The 18,182-nt window shown below is 53.2% G+C and overlaps 3 protein-coding genes across 5 annotated transcripts in view; 2 read left to right on the top strand and 1 right to left on the bottom strand.

Annotated features, from left to right (window-relative positions):
- The window catches only part of STAB1 (stabilin 1), a 28,622-nt gene extending 28,422 nt beyond the window's left edge, over positions 1-200 (top strand). For all 3 annotated transcript variants that reach the window (XM_006179997.3, XM_032458336.1, XM_032458335.1), the window contains one exon: positions 6-200. In XM_006179997.3, coding sequence (XP_006180059.2) covers positions 6-62 — 57 coding nt within the window. In that variant the 3' untranslated portion in view covers positions 63-200. The remainder of the gene's footprint in view (positions 1-5) is intronic.
- NT5DC2 (5'-nucleotidase domain containing 2) lies at positions 92-8,915 on the bottom strand. The gene is made up of 14 exons (XM_032458341.1): positions 8,371-8,915; positions 4,693-4,877; positions 4,435-4,509; positions 4,117-4,172; positions 3,914-4,007; positions 3,566-3,694; positions 3,394-3,454; positions 3,210-3,312; positions 2,991-3,092; positions 2,712-2,793; positions 900-986; positions 674-814; positions 524-588; positions 92-435 (listed from the first exon to the last, which is right to left on the bottom strand). Exons 1-14 carry the CDS (start codon positions 8,600-8,602, stop codon positions 174-176), a joined length of 1,674 nt encoding a protein of 557 aa, XP_032314232.1. The 5' UTR covers positions 8,603-8,915; the 3' UTR covers positions 92-173.
- Positions 8,916-11,097: 2,182 nt separating this feature from the next.
- On the top strand, positions 11,098-14,391 carry SMIM4 (small integral membrane protein 4). The gene is made up of 2 exons (XM_006179998.3): positions 11,098-11,482; positions 14,287-14,391. Exons 1-2 carry the CDS (start codon positions 11,332-11,334, stop codon positions 14,376-14,378), a joined length of 243 nt encoding a protein of 80 aa, XP_006180060.2. The 5' UTR covers positions 11,098-11,331; the 3' UTR covers positions 14,379-14,391.
- The last annotated feature ends 3,791 nt before the right edge of the window (positions 14,392-18,182 follow it).

Raw genomic sequence — 18,182 nt, 5'->3', positions numbered from 1 at the left:
CGCAGGACTCGCTCCTGGAGGAGGACTGCCCCGACACCCAGAGGATCCTCGCGGTCAAGTGATGTGGCTGGGACTGAAGCAGAGGAACAAGCAGGAGGGAGATGGCTTTTATTGCCCAGAGTGGGCAGGACAGGAGGGACTGGGCCTGGTCCAGACAGACAATAAAGGTGCCCTCAACGGATGTGGGCCATGTCACCAAGGAAGGGTGTCTTCATGCAGCCAGTGCAGAGCTGGTCCATCCAGAGCGGTGCCTCATGCTGCAGGGGTGTGCGGCGGGGGTAGAAGGTGAAGTCCACGCGGTAGTTGAGCAGGCAGCTGAGAGAGGCCATGTAGAGGTCAGAGAAGCGCACCAGGCGCCGTGAGAAGTAGGTGGGGTTGTGGAAGGTGCGGAAGATGCTCCCAAACTGGGCGTTGAACAGGGCCTTGGTGATGCACCTGCAGAGGGGAACACGGGCACTCAGGAGGGGGACTCTGGAGGGGGCGGGGCTGGGCTGGGACTCCTGCCCAGGCCCCACCTGCTTACCTCAGCTCCTGCCGCTCCTTCATCCAGGCGGCCAGCACCTGCCGCGACTCGGCATCCTGGTAGGTCTAGGAGAGACAAGGTGCGTGCTGGGTTTGTGCACCCAGGCGGCCGCCCCTGCGCCTCCCTGCAGACGATCAGCCGCCCCCGCACCTGCATGCGCTCCAGCAGCCCGGTAAGCGCCTGCTGCCACGTCAGTGAGTGCATGTACTGCTCCGTGTTGATGATGCGAATCTCACGCTCCAGTTCTGGGATGATGGCACCCGTGCGCCAGCCGTGCCGCAGCATGAGATCCTGGTGGGCAAGGTGGAGGACAGGGTTCAGTGCTGGCTAGGAGCTCCCCCCACCCCCAACTGTGGCCCAGCCCCACAGCCCTCACCGCCAGGTCACTGTAGAGGTGGTCTCCGAAATAGAGCACGCGGGGGCCCCGCCATTCCGTCAGGCGCAGGAAGTCAAACAGGTTTCCCTGGAGGACAGGGAGGGGGCCACTAAGCCCAAAGTGCCAAGGGCAACCCCGCGGGGCTGTTACCCCCAGTCCTCCCACATCCCCAGTCAGCAGGGCCGGATGCTGGGCTGCCCCTTCCCATGGCCTCGCTGTCCCCTCCGGCCCTCGCCACCTCCCCCCTCACACTCAGGAAGGGGGTCTGCCTGCTGCAGGGAAGTCTCCTGTAGGCCTGGCCTGGTGCCCTGAGCCTCCCCTCCCTGTGGCCTCACACCCACCCCAGGCTAGGGATTGAGTCCAGTCTCTGTGGGAAACAAACAGCAGGCGTGACCCCCACAGGGACCCAGCAGACCAATGGCAGCGCTTACTCTGAGGCCGCCTGCCCCTCCTGCACCAAAGCCAGAGAAAAGATGAAAACACTCAGCCAGGCTCAAACACAGCAGAGGAAGCTCCGAGGGCAGCAGAAGGGGTGGGGTGGGGTAGTGGAGGAGGAAGGCCCAGAGCAGGAAGTCCTGCTGCCTCCAGGGCGAGAGCCCACAGCCCAGAAGTGAATATACACCCAGCAGAAAGGAGTTACTGGAGCAGCCTGCATGTACGAGTCCCAGGGGAGGAAAGCTGGGGGGCGAACAGGTGGCTGTGAAGGACTTAATTGTTGAAATAAATTCAAGTGGAGAGGCTGAGGAACAGGGGACCCCTCGGAAGACGGAAGTATGAGCGGGTGGAGCCCACATACTGAAGATGTGCCAAGGGACAGACTTGTGGTGCCAGTGCCAAGTCAGGCAGGATGGAGGCTCCAGCAACAGGAGACAGACGGAGGGAGGGAGAGGACTAGAGCTAAGAAAGCCGAGAAGCAAGCACACAGTGAAATTTCAGATCAGGCATAAAGAAGTCTTAAACCTGCCAAAGAAGAAAACTGCATGTTCCCCACAAAGGTGTGTGACCCTCCTCAGGCTTAGAGACAAAGGAGAGCGTCACCCTCAGAATGGAGGGAAGAGCCTGCACCCAAGGGGGCCAGCAGGGTGGGAGTAGTACCTGCAGCCAGGCCTGGGCCTTGACACTGGGTAACTGGAGGCAGCTCCCTGTGGCTGTGCCAGTGGCTGAACTGCTGGCTTCCTCCGTCCCGACACTTTCTGGAACCGCCCCCCATCTCCACCAGGGTTTCCGCATTCCATCCAGAGCCAAATGCCTTAATCACCTCCTGCTAACAGCCACCTAATATCTACCTCCCAGCACAAGGCTCCTTTCTCATCTTCCCAGCCAGCCAGGAAAGGGGGTCTCCCTAGAGGCCTGTGAACCACCCCCCACCAGCCCAGCTCTGGGGCCCCAACCAGGCTTGTCTGGCTGCAGCAGAGTGCTCAAGCCTCAAGTGAAATCAGTGCCATTTACTGGGCACTTAGCGAAGGTCCGGCCCACCTGAGAGCTTATACCGCCACTCAAGCTGAGTATTATACCTCTTTTACGGACGAACAAAGCACGGCACAGAGAGGCCAAGCGACTGGGCCAGGCTCCCTCTGCTATCCAGTAGTGAGTGGGAATTCAAACGCAGGCAGCCTGGCCTAGAGGCCAAGCCCTCAACATTGCCCAGGCCTGGGCCCTGGGAGCCACTTCCTGTGAGGGGACAGACCCACAGTATATGTGTGGTGGCTGGTCAGGACCCAGGAGGCTGTGTGGTTGCCCCTCCACAGCCTGGGGCTTTGGCTAGGCCCTGGGGCCCCTGCCAGGTGCAACTCCCACCTAGACGGTGCTCACCTGCCGATAGATCTTGCCCTTTTCCAGGCGGGTGATACGGTCCCACTGCAGTACGCCCTTCTCATCAAGTTTTCTGAAAGGCCTAGGGTCGGGGTAAAGAGGCTAATTTTCATTCAATCTGTGGCAGGACCCCAGGCCAGGCACCTCTCCGCTCTGCAAAGGCCCCCCTGCTCACATGGGCTACATGTCAGCAAGGGCTTGTCCCCATTCCAAGCACACAGTGCAGTAAACAGAGGCCATTCCCCGCTCCCTGGGCCCACTGCCCCATCAGGCCCATACTTGCGCCGGTCGGTGAAGAAGCTGGGCTTGTCTGCCTGGACGATGACCACGTCAAAGAGTTGGCGCCAGTCAGGGCCCACCATGTGCCGCATCCCCTTGTCCCTGGGCAGAGATGGGACAGGGTGGGTCAGGCGGCAGGTGTCTGAGGGAGGCTCCAGGCCCATCCACCCCAACCAGGGCCCCTGCCCCACTCCCTCCTCCCAGCGGGGCGGGGCTCACACAAAGCTGAAAGGACTGTTGGTGATGAGGAACAGCTGTTTCCCATGGGACACCAGGCGGCTCAGGACAGCAAATGTCTCATCCCCTCGCAGGATGTACTTCTCTGACAGGAGGAGATGGGTCTGTGAGGGCCAGCCCTGCACCTGCCCAGGCAGGCCGCAGCAGGGTGAATGTCCTCCCTTACCCATGTCCCGCTCGATCCATTGGTACATAAGGCCCTTCACGTGCACATCCCGAATGGCATCCTGGGGGCAGTGGAGGGACAGTGAGGGTACAGTGGAGCCCAGGAGGAACTGTCCTGCTGTGGCTGGACTTCATCTTCCCTGCCACCCTAAAGGCAGGCCTAGTGTCTTTACCGTCACATCCTTGTAGAGGTGTGCTTGGTCAAACTCCAGGCCGTGGCCCAGGAAGTGGTCCACCACACAGGATAGCAGTGCCATCTCTGGCAGTGAGAAGATGTCCATGAACTGCTTGATGGAAGGGCCCTGGGGAGGGACCATTGACTTGGCAACCCCTCCAGCCTCACCACCCCAAGCTCTGGAGACCAAGAGCTCCAACTCTGTCTTGGGACACTGGCAGAAGGGTGTAGCCTGTGGGTTAGGGCTGGCCCACAGGGATGTGGGCACCACCTCCCAGGGAGCCAGCACCCATAGTGAGGTCACTGAGCTGACTGCCCTCAGTGGGATGGCAGATGGAGCAAGTACCTTGCCATAGAAGCCACTCATCTGGTAGAGTGGGATGTGCTGGGTGCCCCCATAGAGGTCGATCACCTCTTCATCTGGCACAGGCTGGAGGCCCCTGGATGGATGCACAAACATCACCAGTCCAAAGTGGTCCTGAGCCCAGGCCATAGTGTAGGGTGGGGGAAAGTGGGCTGGGGTGGGGTCAGGGCAGAGTCAGCACTGACCTGTAGGCCGTCCCCAGCTGTACGTAATGGAAAGCATCAATCTTCATCAGAAGACTCTAGGGGCACCAAGGGAGCAAGATGGGTGGTGAGGAGGAAGTTTGCCATTGGTTCTGAGCCAGCCTTTTCCAGCCCCTATGCTGAAGCCCCAACTGGATGGTACCAAGGGGATCACGTGCACATCAAGAGGAAGCTATAGCTTTGAGGCCAAGGGGGTAGACAGATGAAAAGACCGCCCCAAAGGAGATGGGGTGCTAAGGAAGTAGCCCCAATCCACATCCAGTCAGAAGGGGCCAGGGAGTCAGTGGTCTAGCCACTCACCTTCTGAATGTCATAGTGGAGACCACGGATGGCAAAGCTGGGGTTGTAGTCATACTTCCGAATCCCCTCTGGGTACTGTTGGGGGGAATCAGGCCAGGCCTGAGCCAGCAGCACTGCCAGACCTGCTGGCTGAGCAGCTGCCTCAGGGGATCAATTCAGCCACCCGCCCAGGGGAGCCCCATGACTCCAACCTGGGGTTAGGCCAAGCTGGGCCCTGCCGGCCTCCAGGACCTGGGCCCCCTGCCTGTCTAGCCTCACCTTGTAATGCTCAATCAGGATGTCACGGGCAGCATTAAAGATCTCTGGGTGCAGCGCGTCTGCGTACTGGGCCAGGGTGTAATCATAGTCAAAGCCATAGACCTCGACATCTCGCAGGCTGATCTCGTTGTTGGCATAGATGGCTGCTGGGTTCAGGAGACTGCACACCTCAGGAGGCAGGAGATCTACAAGGAGGTGCAAGTATGACGAGGGCAATCATGAAACACTCGGATGGTACTCTTAGCTCAGTGAGGCTCAGAGAGAAGTCACTCCCCAGGGTCACTTGGGTAGGGTAAGGACCCTGTGGGTTCTGAATTACACCATCGCTTGCAGCCCACCAGTTGCTCTGAGCCATGCCTCCTATGCTCTCATAAGCCCCATCAGACACCTGGCTATGTTCTGACCCTTTCCATCTTGCCTGAAGGTAGGGTTGGGATGGTGGGTATCAGGTAGCTCCTCCGCTGCTCAGGCTTCCAGCTCTGCGCACCTGCCACAGCCCTCATAGCTAGGCCTCTCTTAATCGGATTTCAGCCACCCACCGGCCGACGTAATGACATTCGCTGCCTCTAGCCAGGGAACATTGCTAATTACGACAGGCTGGACGTGTAATGTCAGCTTCTGGGCCATTACCCAGGCTGCTCCCCTCTGAGGACAGTCATAGCCATCCCAAGCCCCTTGCTGCTCCCGCAGGGCTGAGTGGGACACTGCGCAGAGCACGTTCCGGGGTTTCAGGGAGGCAGATGAGGTGGAAGATCTGAGGCTAGTCTGCCTTGGTTTCCCCATCTGTGCAGTGGGTGAGGTAAATGGGAAAAGGGCATGGGCTTTGAGGCCAGAGAGACCAGATCAAGCCTTCCCTCTCATGACTATGATCTCAGGAAAATCACCTCTTGTGATCACCTCTTGTCTCTAAAGGGGGAATAAAAATTGTACCAACCTACAGAATTACTAAGAGGGTCATACAGAACAACGCTCTGGGCAGTATTCCCACTCTGCACCCTCAGCAAATGTAGGATTAAATGGGCAGTGTGCCTCTGGAACCTACACTTCCCCGTTCCCGACATCCCTCAAGGAAACGGGTTGCAGGGAGATAGAGGGGAGCAGGGAGGACTAGGTGCACAAGGCACTGCCTCGCAGGGGCTTCAGGTGGCTCTGCTCCCGAGACTTTTAGGCCCAAACTGCCCGAGCCTCCAGTGAATTTCTGTCTCAGCCGTATCATCATAATTTGGAACCAGAAGCCCTTGGCCACGCTGCAGACATCTGCCATGAAGGCCCCTTTGGAACACAGGCTCCTCCCCTACCCCCTTTCCTTTGGAGCCAAGTGCAGAGCGTGGGTCGGGGAACAGGTGTGGCTGGTTCCTCTGGTGGCCCCAGGCCTGGTGGAGCAGCTGCTTCAGACTTACGGGTGCAGACGGAACACTCCTCACTTGGGCACACATGAGACACTTCAGCTCTCTAGGGAACTGCTTCTGAGATGTCTCTCCCCACCGTCCTGAATTTCTAGGTGCCAACTGTGACTCCTGGTTCAATGCTCAGCAGCTCCCTAGGAGGGGAGGGTCTGCTTGGCAGTATAGCCCCTTGCTCACACAGAGTTCTGACCAAGTCCAGGCTTTCATGCCTACTCTTCCTTCTCAGTGATGGACAATCCTCCCAGGAACAAAGCAGGACAGGGAAACAGCCCACAGGCCTGGTCTCCTAATCCAGCTTCTAGACTGAGAGAATCATAGCTCCAGGGTCCACAAGATCCCACCTTCTTCTGCAGGGCTGTGGTGGTGCACAGGGCCAGGAGAGGAGACATGCTCCTCCACCCACACTGGCCCCTCAAGTCCACTGGTCTTACTGTCCAGCCCCCAGCTTCCAGGCCTGTCCAAGGCTCCAGGTTCCAGGCCAACTCCTCCTCATGGCAGCCATGAGAGTCTCGGCGGGGGCCACCACCCAGTTACTGCTGGGTGCCTTAGAGGCTCATCTTGTTCAATCCCGACTCCAGTCCCGTAAGGTGGTCATATTTATTCCTCCATCGTCCATAGGAAGAAACTGGAGCTTAGGGAGGTGAAGTCACTTGCTCCAAACCATCTAGCAGTAGCCCATGGAGTTGAGATGTGAATTTGGGTCACCCAACTGCCTCAATCACTTTGCCCCTTGGCCTAGCCTTCTAACGTCACCATGCTGAGACAGGGGCGAGGGTGGGGGCGGCAGGCCGGGCTTTCTGTCATAGTTTGCCCATAGGCATCAGCATTACCTCAATGCCCGGAATCTCCCCCAAGAAAACCCAGAGGGGAGAGTCAGGACTCGGGGGTGCAAGGCTGCTCCATCCTGGCACTCATCATGGCATCTTGGAAACAACCTTGCCCCTGTCACAGCAAGAGGAGCTTGGGGGAGTGTCTCTGTGAGGATCTGAAGATCTAGGTGGGCCCTGAGTGATAAATAAAGCCCACTAGACCTCCCTACATCCCTTCCCAACACCTACACGGCAGGCTTCTCAGGCTGCTCTACAGGGGGGGTCTTCTCAAGGGCCAGAGGAAAACTATCTCCTTGAACAGCACTCCCAAGTGTGCCCTGTCCACTAGGGGGTGTGTGTGGTGGGGATGGTCCTGACAAGAGACTCAATGGCTTCAAAAGTACCATTCCTCAGGGGTCTTATTCTGCCTTCAGCTTCTCAAAAGGTGAATCCTGTCCACCCACCACTCTCAGGTCTCCACACAGCTGGAGTAGAAGCCCTCGTTCAGTCAATAGGAATCTTCCAGACAGGATCACTTTGTCTTATCAAACAATGAAAGCCATGTCACCCCTGGGGGGCTCCTCTGGAAGCTCCTTTGTCCCTTCTTGGCCTCTTTCCGAGTCACCACCACAACCCTGTGACAGAGGCTCAAGAATTGTACTTTACGATGCAAAACACCAAGGGTCCAAGGGCCAGGCTTGATGAGCCACCCAGCTGGTCAGTGATGGGGCCAAGACCCAACCACATATTCTGCTAAAACGGCAGGGCCAGAGACCTGAACAAATATCCACCCCTCCCAGACCTCTGGCCTCACCAGGGTGCCCTGGGCCTCATCAGCTCGTTTTGCTGAGGGAGGATAGAGGAACAACCCTGCTGGATTCCAGGGGACCCAGGCGACTCCAACCAATACCGTCCCCTCCTGGGCTCATAGTGCCAGACTCCAGGGCGGAATCTAGAGGTGTCCGAATAGTCCAGTCGGCATCCTTGGGTCGGGAGTCCCTAGGAGCCCGCTCCGGTCTGCGCCGCCGGCCGGCTGGCTTTGTCCCCAGTAATCCCGCCCCAGCTAAGGGCCCTGAAGAGAACAAGAGGTTGGGGGCGTTTCCGCTGCGGTATCCCAGCAGGCGGGACCCTGAGGAAAGTCTCTGGGGCCCCGCCTTCCGGCGGCCGCTTCTGGAACCCTGAGCTCCTGCAGACTGAGCGAAGGAACAAATCTCGCGCTCGCCAGCCTCCCGGTGTCCCGAGGCTCCCAGGACCACCTGCCAGAGCCTCTCCCTAAGAGCCGCCCGGCCGTGGGGCTCCGAGGCTCCGGCAAGCCCCACCATGGCGCTTCCCCAGAGGAACGATGACCAGGACGGCTCGGGAGCGTTACCCTGGCGCTCGGTCCGTCTGTCCGAAACCCAGGCACTCGTGTGCCGCCGCGAGGGCTACACCCCCGGCTCTTGTACCGCTCCCGGCTCACTCACCGTGCACGAGTTTCCGCATGTCCTGGTATCGAGCCCACAGGTGCGCGCTGGGCTCGGCGCCACCGGCGGGCGCCGGGGCGGGCGCGGAGCGCGGGGCGCCCGGGCAGTGGGAGCCGGGACCTGGGGGGCCGCAGCCAGGGCAGGAGGGCGAGGATGAGGCGCCTCGCGGCCCGCCGTGGTCTCGGCGCGGCATCCAGCGCCGAGCGGCCGCCCGCAGCCCCGCACCCGCCATGCCCGCTGCGCGCTGCCCGCACAGCCCTCGGCCCTCCGGCCCGTCCGCCGCCCTCCGACTGAGCGCCCGCCACGGTGGCCGCGTGCTCCTCACGGCGGCCGGCCAATGGGCGCGGCGCGAGGAGTCTGGCCGGCCAATGGGCGCACCCCTTGGCCCGCGGGGGCGGGAGGTCCCGGGCAGGGCGGGGCGGGGAGGGCTCCGCGGCCCCCTCCCCCCGCCTGCCGCGCGGCTGAGGACTCTGCGTTCCCCTTCGGTATCTACTGCGGCGGAGCCCGGTTCTTCTTTCCCCGTTCTGGGAGGCCCGAGGGCCTAAGAACGCCCGTCCCCGCGACGTTCCAGGGCTAAGAGAGAAGGCGGGAGCGCGGTGGGTGCACCCCGCGCCACCCCTTCCCGGGTCCTCTGTCTCCCCCTCAGCTCTCGAGTCCTCCCGCCCCTTCCTCCACCTACCGTCCTCCGGACCTCAGATCCTCCGCCCCTCCCCCTAGTTCTGCAGCGAGGGTCGTGTTCGTCTACTGTCCGTGACTGGCTCTGCGCGCGGACCTGACGCCGTGCCGTTTCACTCACTTATCTAGTGAATAAAGAGCCCTTCCCGCGCGCTTCCTGGTGCCAGCTCCACGCTGAGTGAGATCTCCGGAGCCTGCAGCTCAGCCGGCTTCCGCTGAAGTATCTTCTCTCTCCCTCCTCGTGCCTGACACAGATGATCCCGTTTAACTTGGAGCGGGGAGGTGGGCCAGGGCTCACTGCGCCTGCCTGGTTCCTACCTCAGCAAATGGCCGCACCGGCCCGCCCGACTCCTCGCTTCCCTGCGCAGAACCCCTTCTTGCCGTTCTAGCAATATTACCAGACTTTCGAACGAAATTACTCTTACCTGCTGGGAACCGCTAACTCTACCACTCAGATCCGTTTTCTGAGTCCTCCGCATGCGTACCAGGCCATTCCCTGCACCAGTGGGTCTTGTCAGTGGAGAGAACTGGCCAGCTGGGCACTCTTTCCTTGGGATGCTCCCCACGGTGGCCTTGCTGGGTCTAAGGGTGTGAGTACATTCCAGTATTCGCTGCACCTTGGCTGAGGACCTATATACAGTGTGCCAGCCCCTGGGCCAAGTGCTGACGCAGGCTGGGGGTGGGCCCGTGGGTAGGTGGCTGCGGCCTCTCCCCCACCAGGGCCCCAATGAGCTAGGTGGGCACTGGGGACCTGGCCACGTGTAAGCCTCATTTGGACGGAGATGGGTGCTCTGCGGTGTCTAGCCCGCAGAGGCACTAAGAGAAACCGGAGTGAATACCAAGCAGGTGTGTGTGCACACATGTGTGTGGTTGGGTGGGGTTGGCCCTGGGAGAAAGCAGGTTATCCAGGCAGCAGCAGACCCTACAACCCTTTCTAGGGGCCCTGCTTGCTCCATCTGTTCTCCAGACTGTTTTGTATATTTTGTGTCCACATCACCGAGCTCTCTTATTGGTTCTAAGTTGTTATTTGACTTTCTTAGATTGTCTAATATTTCTCTTCCTCAAAGATACCCCCAGTTTTTTTTTACCTTTAGGTAATGAGGTGATAGCCCCTTATAGACATCTTCGAACACAGGGGCTCAGCGAGAGTGAAGGCTCTGGAGTCAGGGCTCTGCTTTTACCTGGCTTAAGCTCTTTAACTTCTCAGTTCCCTGTCGAAAAAAGGAGATAATGAAAATAGAGGCGAAGTTCAGCAAGTTCAGGAGTACATGTAAAGAGCTAGAGCTCAATAAATCATCATCATCATCATATTATTATTATTGCTAATGTTAATGGGTCGATTACTATGCTCCAGGCATTATGTTCAATGTTTTATTTGTATTACTCTCTAAATCCTCACAGCATCAGAGAAAGATCCCTATTTTGTGGATTACGGAATTGAGGCACAGGCCAGCTAAGAGACTATGTGTGGAGCAGGGATGTGGTTTGACAAAGCCCAAACTCTGACCATTCTGGTCGTCTATGATTATTGTGATAAAGAGATGATGTTATGTTTAAAAAGCTCCTGCAAGTTCGGGTATAGCAGTAAGTGTCCCATACAGTATAGCTTTTATTAATTTTATGGTTGGTTGTCACAAGATGCTTAGGCTTTTGTTGTGATAAAGTTCAGCTTTCAACAATGCAATCAAGTTCTGTTATTTTTAGAAGTGTAGGCACCAGTCACGATCCCGAAATAAATTCAAGGCGTTGTGTAATTGTATTTTAGAGTGTGGTACAGTACACGTTTAGTCCATCATAGTCATCACTTCTATCAGGACTTTTAAGAAAAAAGATGGCGGTGGTAGAGTAGGGGGGCGCGGCTGCCAACTGTGAGTACCAGCGTGCACAGAGACTGCCCCAGGGGGCGGGGCCGGGCCGGCGCCACGTGGGAGGCCCCGCCTCCAGAGCCGAGGCCCCTGCGCCTGCTTCTCGGGTTGGGCTCGGCCTCATCGAGCACGCGCACTCCGCCAAATTCTGATACCTCTGATTGGCCGACTCGCTTGCATTCCCCACCCCCGCCCCCCATTGGCGGAGCCGCCCCAGCTCTGGGTCCTGGGCTCAGCTCTGGGTGCGTCGCTGGCTCCGAGGCGGAGCAGTGCGAGGCTCCGACAGCAGCTTGGCATCTGAGTTCCACAAGGACCGGTAGGGCAACTTCGGCTTCATTTGAGCGCTCCAGTCCAGGGGCTGAGACAGCTCCCGTCTCTCCACACTCCGCCGCCGTTCCCCTCTCCACGACCTTGGTCGGGCATGTTTTCCAGGGCCCAAGTGAGGCGGGTTCTGCAGCGGGTGCCTGGGAAGCAGAGACTCGGCGTCTACAGGTTCCTGCCCTTCTTTTTTGTCCTGGGAGGAACGATGGAGTGGATCATGATTAAAGTGCGCGTGGGCCAGGAGACCTTCTGTAAGTGGGGGCGGGGGGGGGGTGTAGCAGTCTCTTTCATTTCAGACAGGCAGGAGGCGGCAAGAGAGCCGTTTAACTGGGAGATATCCTTAGATTGCAGACCGCACATTCCACTCAGCGCTGAGCTGATTTTATCCTGGTTGGAAGGGCGAGTGCAGTTCCCTTCGCTGGGCTGTAGAGACCCTCTCTGGCTCTCCAGGAAACGGGGCGACAAAGGCACACTGGCATCCAACCTTGAGACCTTCCTTGCACTTTGAGGGGAGGGCACTTCTCTCCATTCAGGACGCCCTCCTTTCAGGCTTTTCCTTTGCCCATGCCAGTGAGATTGGGCGTAAGGAATAGACTTACTCACAGCACCTAGTAGCGAGTGGGATCCTGAGGGTCCGTGGAACCTCGTGCTAATTGCCTAGTCCTCTCTGGACTCTTCAGTCCAATCCCAGAGGGAGCTAGTTTGCCTTGCTTAGCTTTATAGGCTAGAGTCATTGGCACCAGGGCCCAGCACTGTGAAAAGAATGCCTGGCATTGCTTTGCTGAGCACTAGCTGAGGACAGGCTAGGAAATTTCCCTAACTCCTAGGCCCTTTCTGTTTTCTCCCTCTCCGTAAATGCAGTATTACTTGTAAATTGTCTACCCTCATTTTTAAAAAAAAGCGCTTTCTAAAGATATTTAGTCCTTCTGTTCATCCATTCACTAATATTTAATGAGCACTGGTGAGAGGATATAATGAACAAGGCAGAGGGTTCCCCACCCCAGAAGAGCTCTAATGGGAGAGCTAGATCATACAGTTACTATCAAGTGTGATCAGTGCTGTGAGGGGAAAGGTGGGGGGGGGCATGGGAGTCTTTTGTGGGGCACCTTAATTCGACTAGGTGGTGCAGGGAGGCTTCCTGGAGAAGTTACCACGTCATGTAGGACCTGAAGATTGAGTAGGTGTCAGCCAGATGAGGGAAATGTTTATGGAGTTGAAAGTGTCTCATGCCAGTGGTAAGCACAGTCATGAGGGCCTAGGTGTGAAAGTGTGCTGTGTTTGAGGGACTGAAGCAGGTGAGCAGACTGAGGGATGAAGTGGTTAGAAAGGTGCCTGGGCAGGGCCACAAAGGGACTGGAGAACCAAGAATGTATCCCAAAGAACTGATGGGTTTTAAGCAGCAGCGTATTAACACATGTGGAGAGGAGCTTGGCAGGATTCCTTAGGCTGTGTGGTTATCCAGGTTTAAGATGGTGGCCTGGTCTAGGGTGGGGACAGAAGGGATGCCAAGAAGTAGATGGAGCTGAGAGACACTCCAGAGGTGGGACTGGCAGGGCTTGGTGACTGAATGGACTCATGAGGAGCAGAGGCTCTGGTAGGGCACCTGGGACAGGGGGAACACAGGCAGGACAATCCTGGGCTCCATTTTGGACATGCTGAGGTGGAGATGGTTATAAAGATCTGAAGCTCAGAAGGCAGATCTGGGTCTTAGATCTAGGCTTGTAGGTCATTCACAAGCAGATTGTGATGAAAGTCAGTGAAACTCTAACATTTTAAGGGTGACTGAGAGTGGCCAAAGAGGCAGGGGGAAAACCAGAAGGGTATGTTATCAAAGAAAACAAGAGGTTCAGGAAGTTTGACTAAGTGAAAGGGAGGGAAGCCCCCTCTCCCCTACCAGGAGAGACTCGAAGATATGCAGATACTAACCAGGGAAGAGGAGGTGGAGAGGGGCTTGGAGATACCTTGGCCCTAGAGAAGGTGGAACAGGATGGGATCAGAGCAGGGCAAGGAGTAGCTCTTGGAAATGAGCTGGAAGAGTTCTTTACTGATGACTTTTCTCTGTGAAGAAAGAGTCCATGGCTATTTGGGGGTTGGTAAAGTAAGGTCAGGGTGACAGCTGAGGAAACAGGATTGTCAGGCATCACAGTGGACCAATTAGATGCAACAGTTGGTCCTATGCTGCAAAGCAGCAGAGCGAGGCATGGAGAAGGAAGGAAGTTGTAACCTGCAGTTGTGGTTTTGAGAGTGTGTCAAAAAGTTGATATTGATGAGTTAGAGAATTTCAGCTGACTTGGGCAGGAAGAGAGAACAAGAGGGTCTGAGGAGATATTCAGGGGCCAAGGGCCTGGGGAAGTTGGCAGAGGTCCAAGATCAGGAGGCTAGAAAGGTAGTAGAGGTTGAGGTCAGAGGAGAATGAATTTATTACTTCAGAGGAACACTGCAAGCACATGGCAGAAGTTGACTGGAGAAGTCAGGAAGGTGAAGGGCTGGCGCTTCATCCCTGTGGGGGGTGGGGTTGCCTGGGAAGATGGCACAGGTCAAGGAGCCAGAGCTAGATGCCAGCGTTTTCGGAAACTGAAGAGAAGTGATAGACAGCAGGTGCCAGTGAGGAGATGGTGGCAAATGGCAGAAGCCCTAGAGAAAAAGGGTAAAGAGTCAGTATCTGGAAAGCAGCAGCTGAGAACAAGGAAGCTGCCCTCAAGTCCCCACCCTGAGTTCCTGGGTGTGGCAGAGGGAGCAGCAGAGAGCTGCAGGGCAAGTGCCCTTGAGGGGCCAGTGAAAAAGAATGATTTCAGAGAGAATAGAAATTGCTGAGAGGTGTGCTAGGACATGGTCCTATCTTTGAAGACACTGACTCTGACCCTGCTATTGGTATCGGGAACTCCATTAACATAGTCCTCATTTAAATCGTTTTAAGTTTATTTTGGCGTTGAATTTAACATTACCTTTGAGATTCAGGTGACAGACCAGGCTATTGGCTAAATTACTTAAATATATGAGTATTTTTAAATCCTTAGTTTTTTAAAAATCTAAGTAAAATCTTTGTTTGATACAGACGATGTCTACCGTAGAAAAGCCGCAGAAAGGCAGTATCAGAGAAGGCTGGAAGATGCATCAGAGACTGAACTTCAGCAGTCAATAAAGTGAATATGAAACTTTACTACTGGTTTCAACTCCTTTAAAAACGTACTTTTCAGATCTCTTGTGCCTTTACAAAGAATTTTTATTGTTTTTCTGCCTCTCCTTGAATACTTCCCAAGTCACTGATGGACAGCACTTGTGGAAAAATTATTTCCTCCAAAAACACACCTACCCATTGAATCTAGTTCATGAAGTATTTCTTAAGCAATTCAAGGATCAATCAGGATGCTTTTCAGTGCGGTCTGAATTGTTTGTGGAGTCCTCTGTTGTAGACAACAAAGGATAACCTTGTTTAATTTTCTGCAGAATTTAGATTTAATATGAATAAAATTAAGGTCTCTATTGCAGGATCATTTAAACCAGAATAATTATGCAGACTACATTTCTGCCAGTTACCAATTTGCAAACGTTTTGTTAGAATGATGGGAATTCCTGACCACACGACTCACGGTAAGTGCTCTTAGGAATAGAAACAGCCCTTCCCTTGCCTAATTCTACTAACATACAAGAGCTGGAATTCCATGAGGACTGGGGGAGCAACAGTTTCCACTCCCCTCTGTGATGAAGATGTTGCTTTCATCCAGCTCCTCAAGATAAAGACACTGCTCCTTCCCAAAGAAAGTGAATCTTCAGAGTGTAAAGCAACCACAGACTTCACCTAATTAGAGGCCCAGTCTGTTGGGAGAGATTCTACAACCTGACCCAGAGTAAGTTTGGGTCAACTGGTAGAAAAAGCAAAGGCGTCTTTCCATTCTTGGATAACCACATCCAACATCTTTTCAAACAAGAAAGTATCTACATATTAAAGACTAAGTTTCAAAATAGTTTCTACCTCTTCCTCATGAATAAGGAAGCATATGCTTAAGGCCACAGGTTATCCTCAAGTTAATGATCTCTGCCCCAAACTGTTCTAAGGGATTGTTTTTTTTCCAATTTAAGTCAGTCCATTTATGTTAGAACCAACTCAGTATAAGGAGCCACTGATTACTCAGATCTCATTAAAGCACTACTGAGTCACTGCTCAGATGGCTTGAGCGTGAAGACCAGTGATGACCAACAGCACCCGGGAGAGGAAAGTGGTTCTCACATGCACTTTTGTCACCTCGAGAGTTCCTGGTAACCCTAACCTCAGGCATTTTAGTGACTAGACTGCTGCATAAGAAATTTAAATTGTTGACTTAATTCCATTTGTTCCCCTAACCCCAGGTTTAGAAGCTTAAGTAATATTCTATACATACAGAGAATATGTAACATGCACACCTTTTATAAAGAATAGTTGTAAATACTAATAAAACCAACTGACTTCTGTGTTTGCTGTGGTTTTCTTCCCTGGCCCACACCTCTGCCTCCACCCCAGAGAGAATCTCTAGTCTGAAATTCATGTTAAACTTTCCTAGAGTTTTCTTCATCTTTTAAAAATACATGTATTAGAATGCCAATTTATTGAAGACAACAAACCTTTGAAGATGACAAGACGATGTCTGACTTCACAGCAGACTAGCAAGGCAAGTATTGTGTTAAATTGACACTTTCAGAGCACATTAATTTGGATGCCTTACAGTAAGAACTAATTTTTGTTAACCAAGGTGCAAGCCTTTTAACTTTGCCTCAATTTTTTAACCCTTTTACTAAGGAATATGACTACCCTACTTACCAGACAGTAGGGTTATTTAAGGGAACTTTATTAAAGTTTAAAGAGCAATTCTCTTACCTGTGGGGGGAGAGAAGGGGGAGGGTCAAGATGGAGGTGGAGGATTAAGAGGTACAAACTATCAGGTATAAAATAAGCTACAAGGATGTATTGTACAACATGGAGAATATAGCTAGTATTTTATAATACCTATAAATGGAGTATAACTTTTACTCAGCAAATACATGTGAGTCTGTCTTGCCATTCCCTTTTTATTTTAATAAAATAATCCTGTAACTTTATTATAATGGTGGAGCTCTGGCTGCTTGCCCATCATCACAGGTGACGAGACTCTAAAAGGTAATGCGGAGCTGCCAGTTCCAGCTCTGATCTGTGTCCAGACTTCCTGTTGAGGGAGAGGAGGAGAAGATCCTGTCTTATTTAAGATACAGCTGTTTGAATTGCCTGTTATATGCAGATTGACAGATGTCCCAGAAACCAATGCAACTTCACCCTTGCGGAACAGGAACGGGTCCATGGTGCCGTGTTTCCTGGGACTTTGCTCGCATTGCCTGGAAGGTACTCTGGGCCGAGGTAATTTGAATCTGCTCCCCAGATGGAGAGAATCCAAAGAACTCAGCAGGTTGTTTTATTCCAGTGGCCAGATTCTGAAAACAAAATTGTAAAGGGTAAACTTCTGTGGGAATTGGACCCTAAGCAAAAACAAGCTTCTTAGAATGGATTTGTTAAGCTTAACTCTAATTCATCTCTTTGTCTCTCTCTTCAGACTTACTTAGATTCTTCTGTCTATTTGAAATATCCCTGTTTAAAAAAAAAAAAAGTGCTCTTATGTGCTGCTTACAGAACTGCAGTGCCCCCTAGTGTAAGCTACAAGGCAAACAATTTAATAACCCACATTTCAAAAACCACAATACTTACTCTAGGACAAAAATCTAATTAGCATTTATTGCTAGAAATATTCCTCCAGTGGGGTGTTGAGGAAAGAACGTGGGTTTTGGAGCCTCACCTTATCATCTAAACTGATAGGGAAAGTACTCACAGAGTAAATACGCTGGCTATCTTTGTTCATCTAGCAGTTCTGTTTTGGAAACCGAAAAAAAAAAATCTGAAGTTATAACTTAAAATCTCTCTTTTTGAAGTTTGGATTTTTTCACAGAGTTACTTTTTTTTTTGGATGGGGAAGGTAATTAGGTTTATTTTTCTTTATTAGTTTACTTTTTTAAATGGAGGTACTGGGGCTTGAATCTAGGACCTCATGCACGCTAAGCAGCACTCTACCACTGAGCTATAGGCTCCCCACAACCCGCCCCACTCCGAGTTACTTCTCTTTAGAAAACAAAAACAAAACCCCTACAAACTTAGACCACTGTATTTCCCGAAACAATTTCTCCCCTAGTAAAGCAGTATCAGTTCTTAGTTTCCACACACGTGTATTAAATTTGGAGTTTCTTGCCACATTTATGTGCAATCCACAAGATGTGAATTCCACATGTATTTGGGGGATAGAAACAGTCTATTATTTTTCCAGGTGAACTTTCATTCGGCTGAGCTAGCACACTTTCAAACTAAAAAGGAACAGAGTCATACTTAGTACTGCTCAGAGTGTTCAGCTGGAATGTTTAACTATACATCATGATCATTCAAAATATGCTCATGAGCACAGATGGCAGTACAGCCCTGAACTCTTAGAGGAGAACAGAACCACAGGGATTTGCAAAGTGATGTTAGAGGAAAACAGTTGGTTGATTTTACCAACACTTTCTGTTAAAAGTGTGGTCATGTTTTAGGAGCTTATAAGCATGATAAAACATAATCTGGGCCACCTGTCTCTTTTGGCTACAGACAGCTGACTATCTGAAATGGGTTACACTGCTTTATGATATAGGACATGCTTTCCTTTCCTTCCACTATCATTAGCAACTTTCTGCAATTTTAACTTCAGCCTGCAGTGTGACTACATTCAGCTTCTGTGTTAATGCAGCCTGAGCCTGAACCAACATCTGGATGCTGACTTTTGCCTCTGCCCGAGCAGCTCTCTTCCCTTAAATTGGCAGCTATATCTCTATCAGCCTATAATTAAGGTTTGCAGGAATTAAACCTGCTTGAAACTAATATCTGACACAAGGTTTAACAGAACAACCAAACCTGGTTAATCCAAA

The sequence above is a fragment of the Camelus ferus genome, chromosome 17, assembly GCF_009834535.1.
Source record: "Camelus ferus isolate YT-003-E chromosome 17, BCGSAC_Cfer_1.0, whole genome shotgun sequence".
Lineage (NCBI taxonomy): Eukaryota > Metazoa > Chordata > Mammalia > Artiodactyla > Camelidae > Camelus > Camelus ferus.
This window is presented reverse-complemented; position numbering and strand designations above follow the sequence as displayed.

Excerpts from the sequence above, each read along its gene's own strand:
- NT5DC2 (XM_032458341.1), bottom strand. The coding sequence starts at position 8,602 with ATGGCGGGTGCGGGGCTGCGGGCGGCCGCTCGGCGCTGGATGCCGCGC. Across the intron at positions 2,794-2,990 it reads TTCTTCACCGACCGGCGCAA|GCCTTTCAGAAAACTTGATG; the intron begins GTATGGGCCTGA and ends CCCCGACCCTAG. Across the intron at positions 815-899 it reads ACCTCTACAGTGACCTGGCG|GATCTCATGCTGCGGCACGG; the intron begins GTGAGGGCTGTG and ends CTTGCCCACCAG.
- SMIM4 (XM_006179998.3), top strand. The coding sequence starts at position 11,332 with ATGTTTTCCAGGGCCCAAGTGAGGCGGGTTCTGCAGCGGGTGCCTGGG. Across the intron at positions 11,483-14,286 it reads CGTGGGCCAGGAGACCTTCT|ACGATGTCTACCGTAGAAAA; the intron begins GTAAGTGGGGGC and ends TGTTTGATACAG.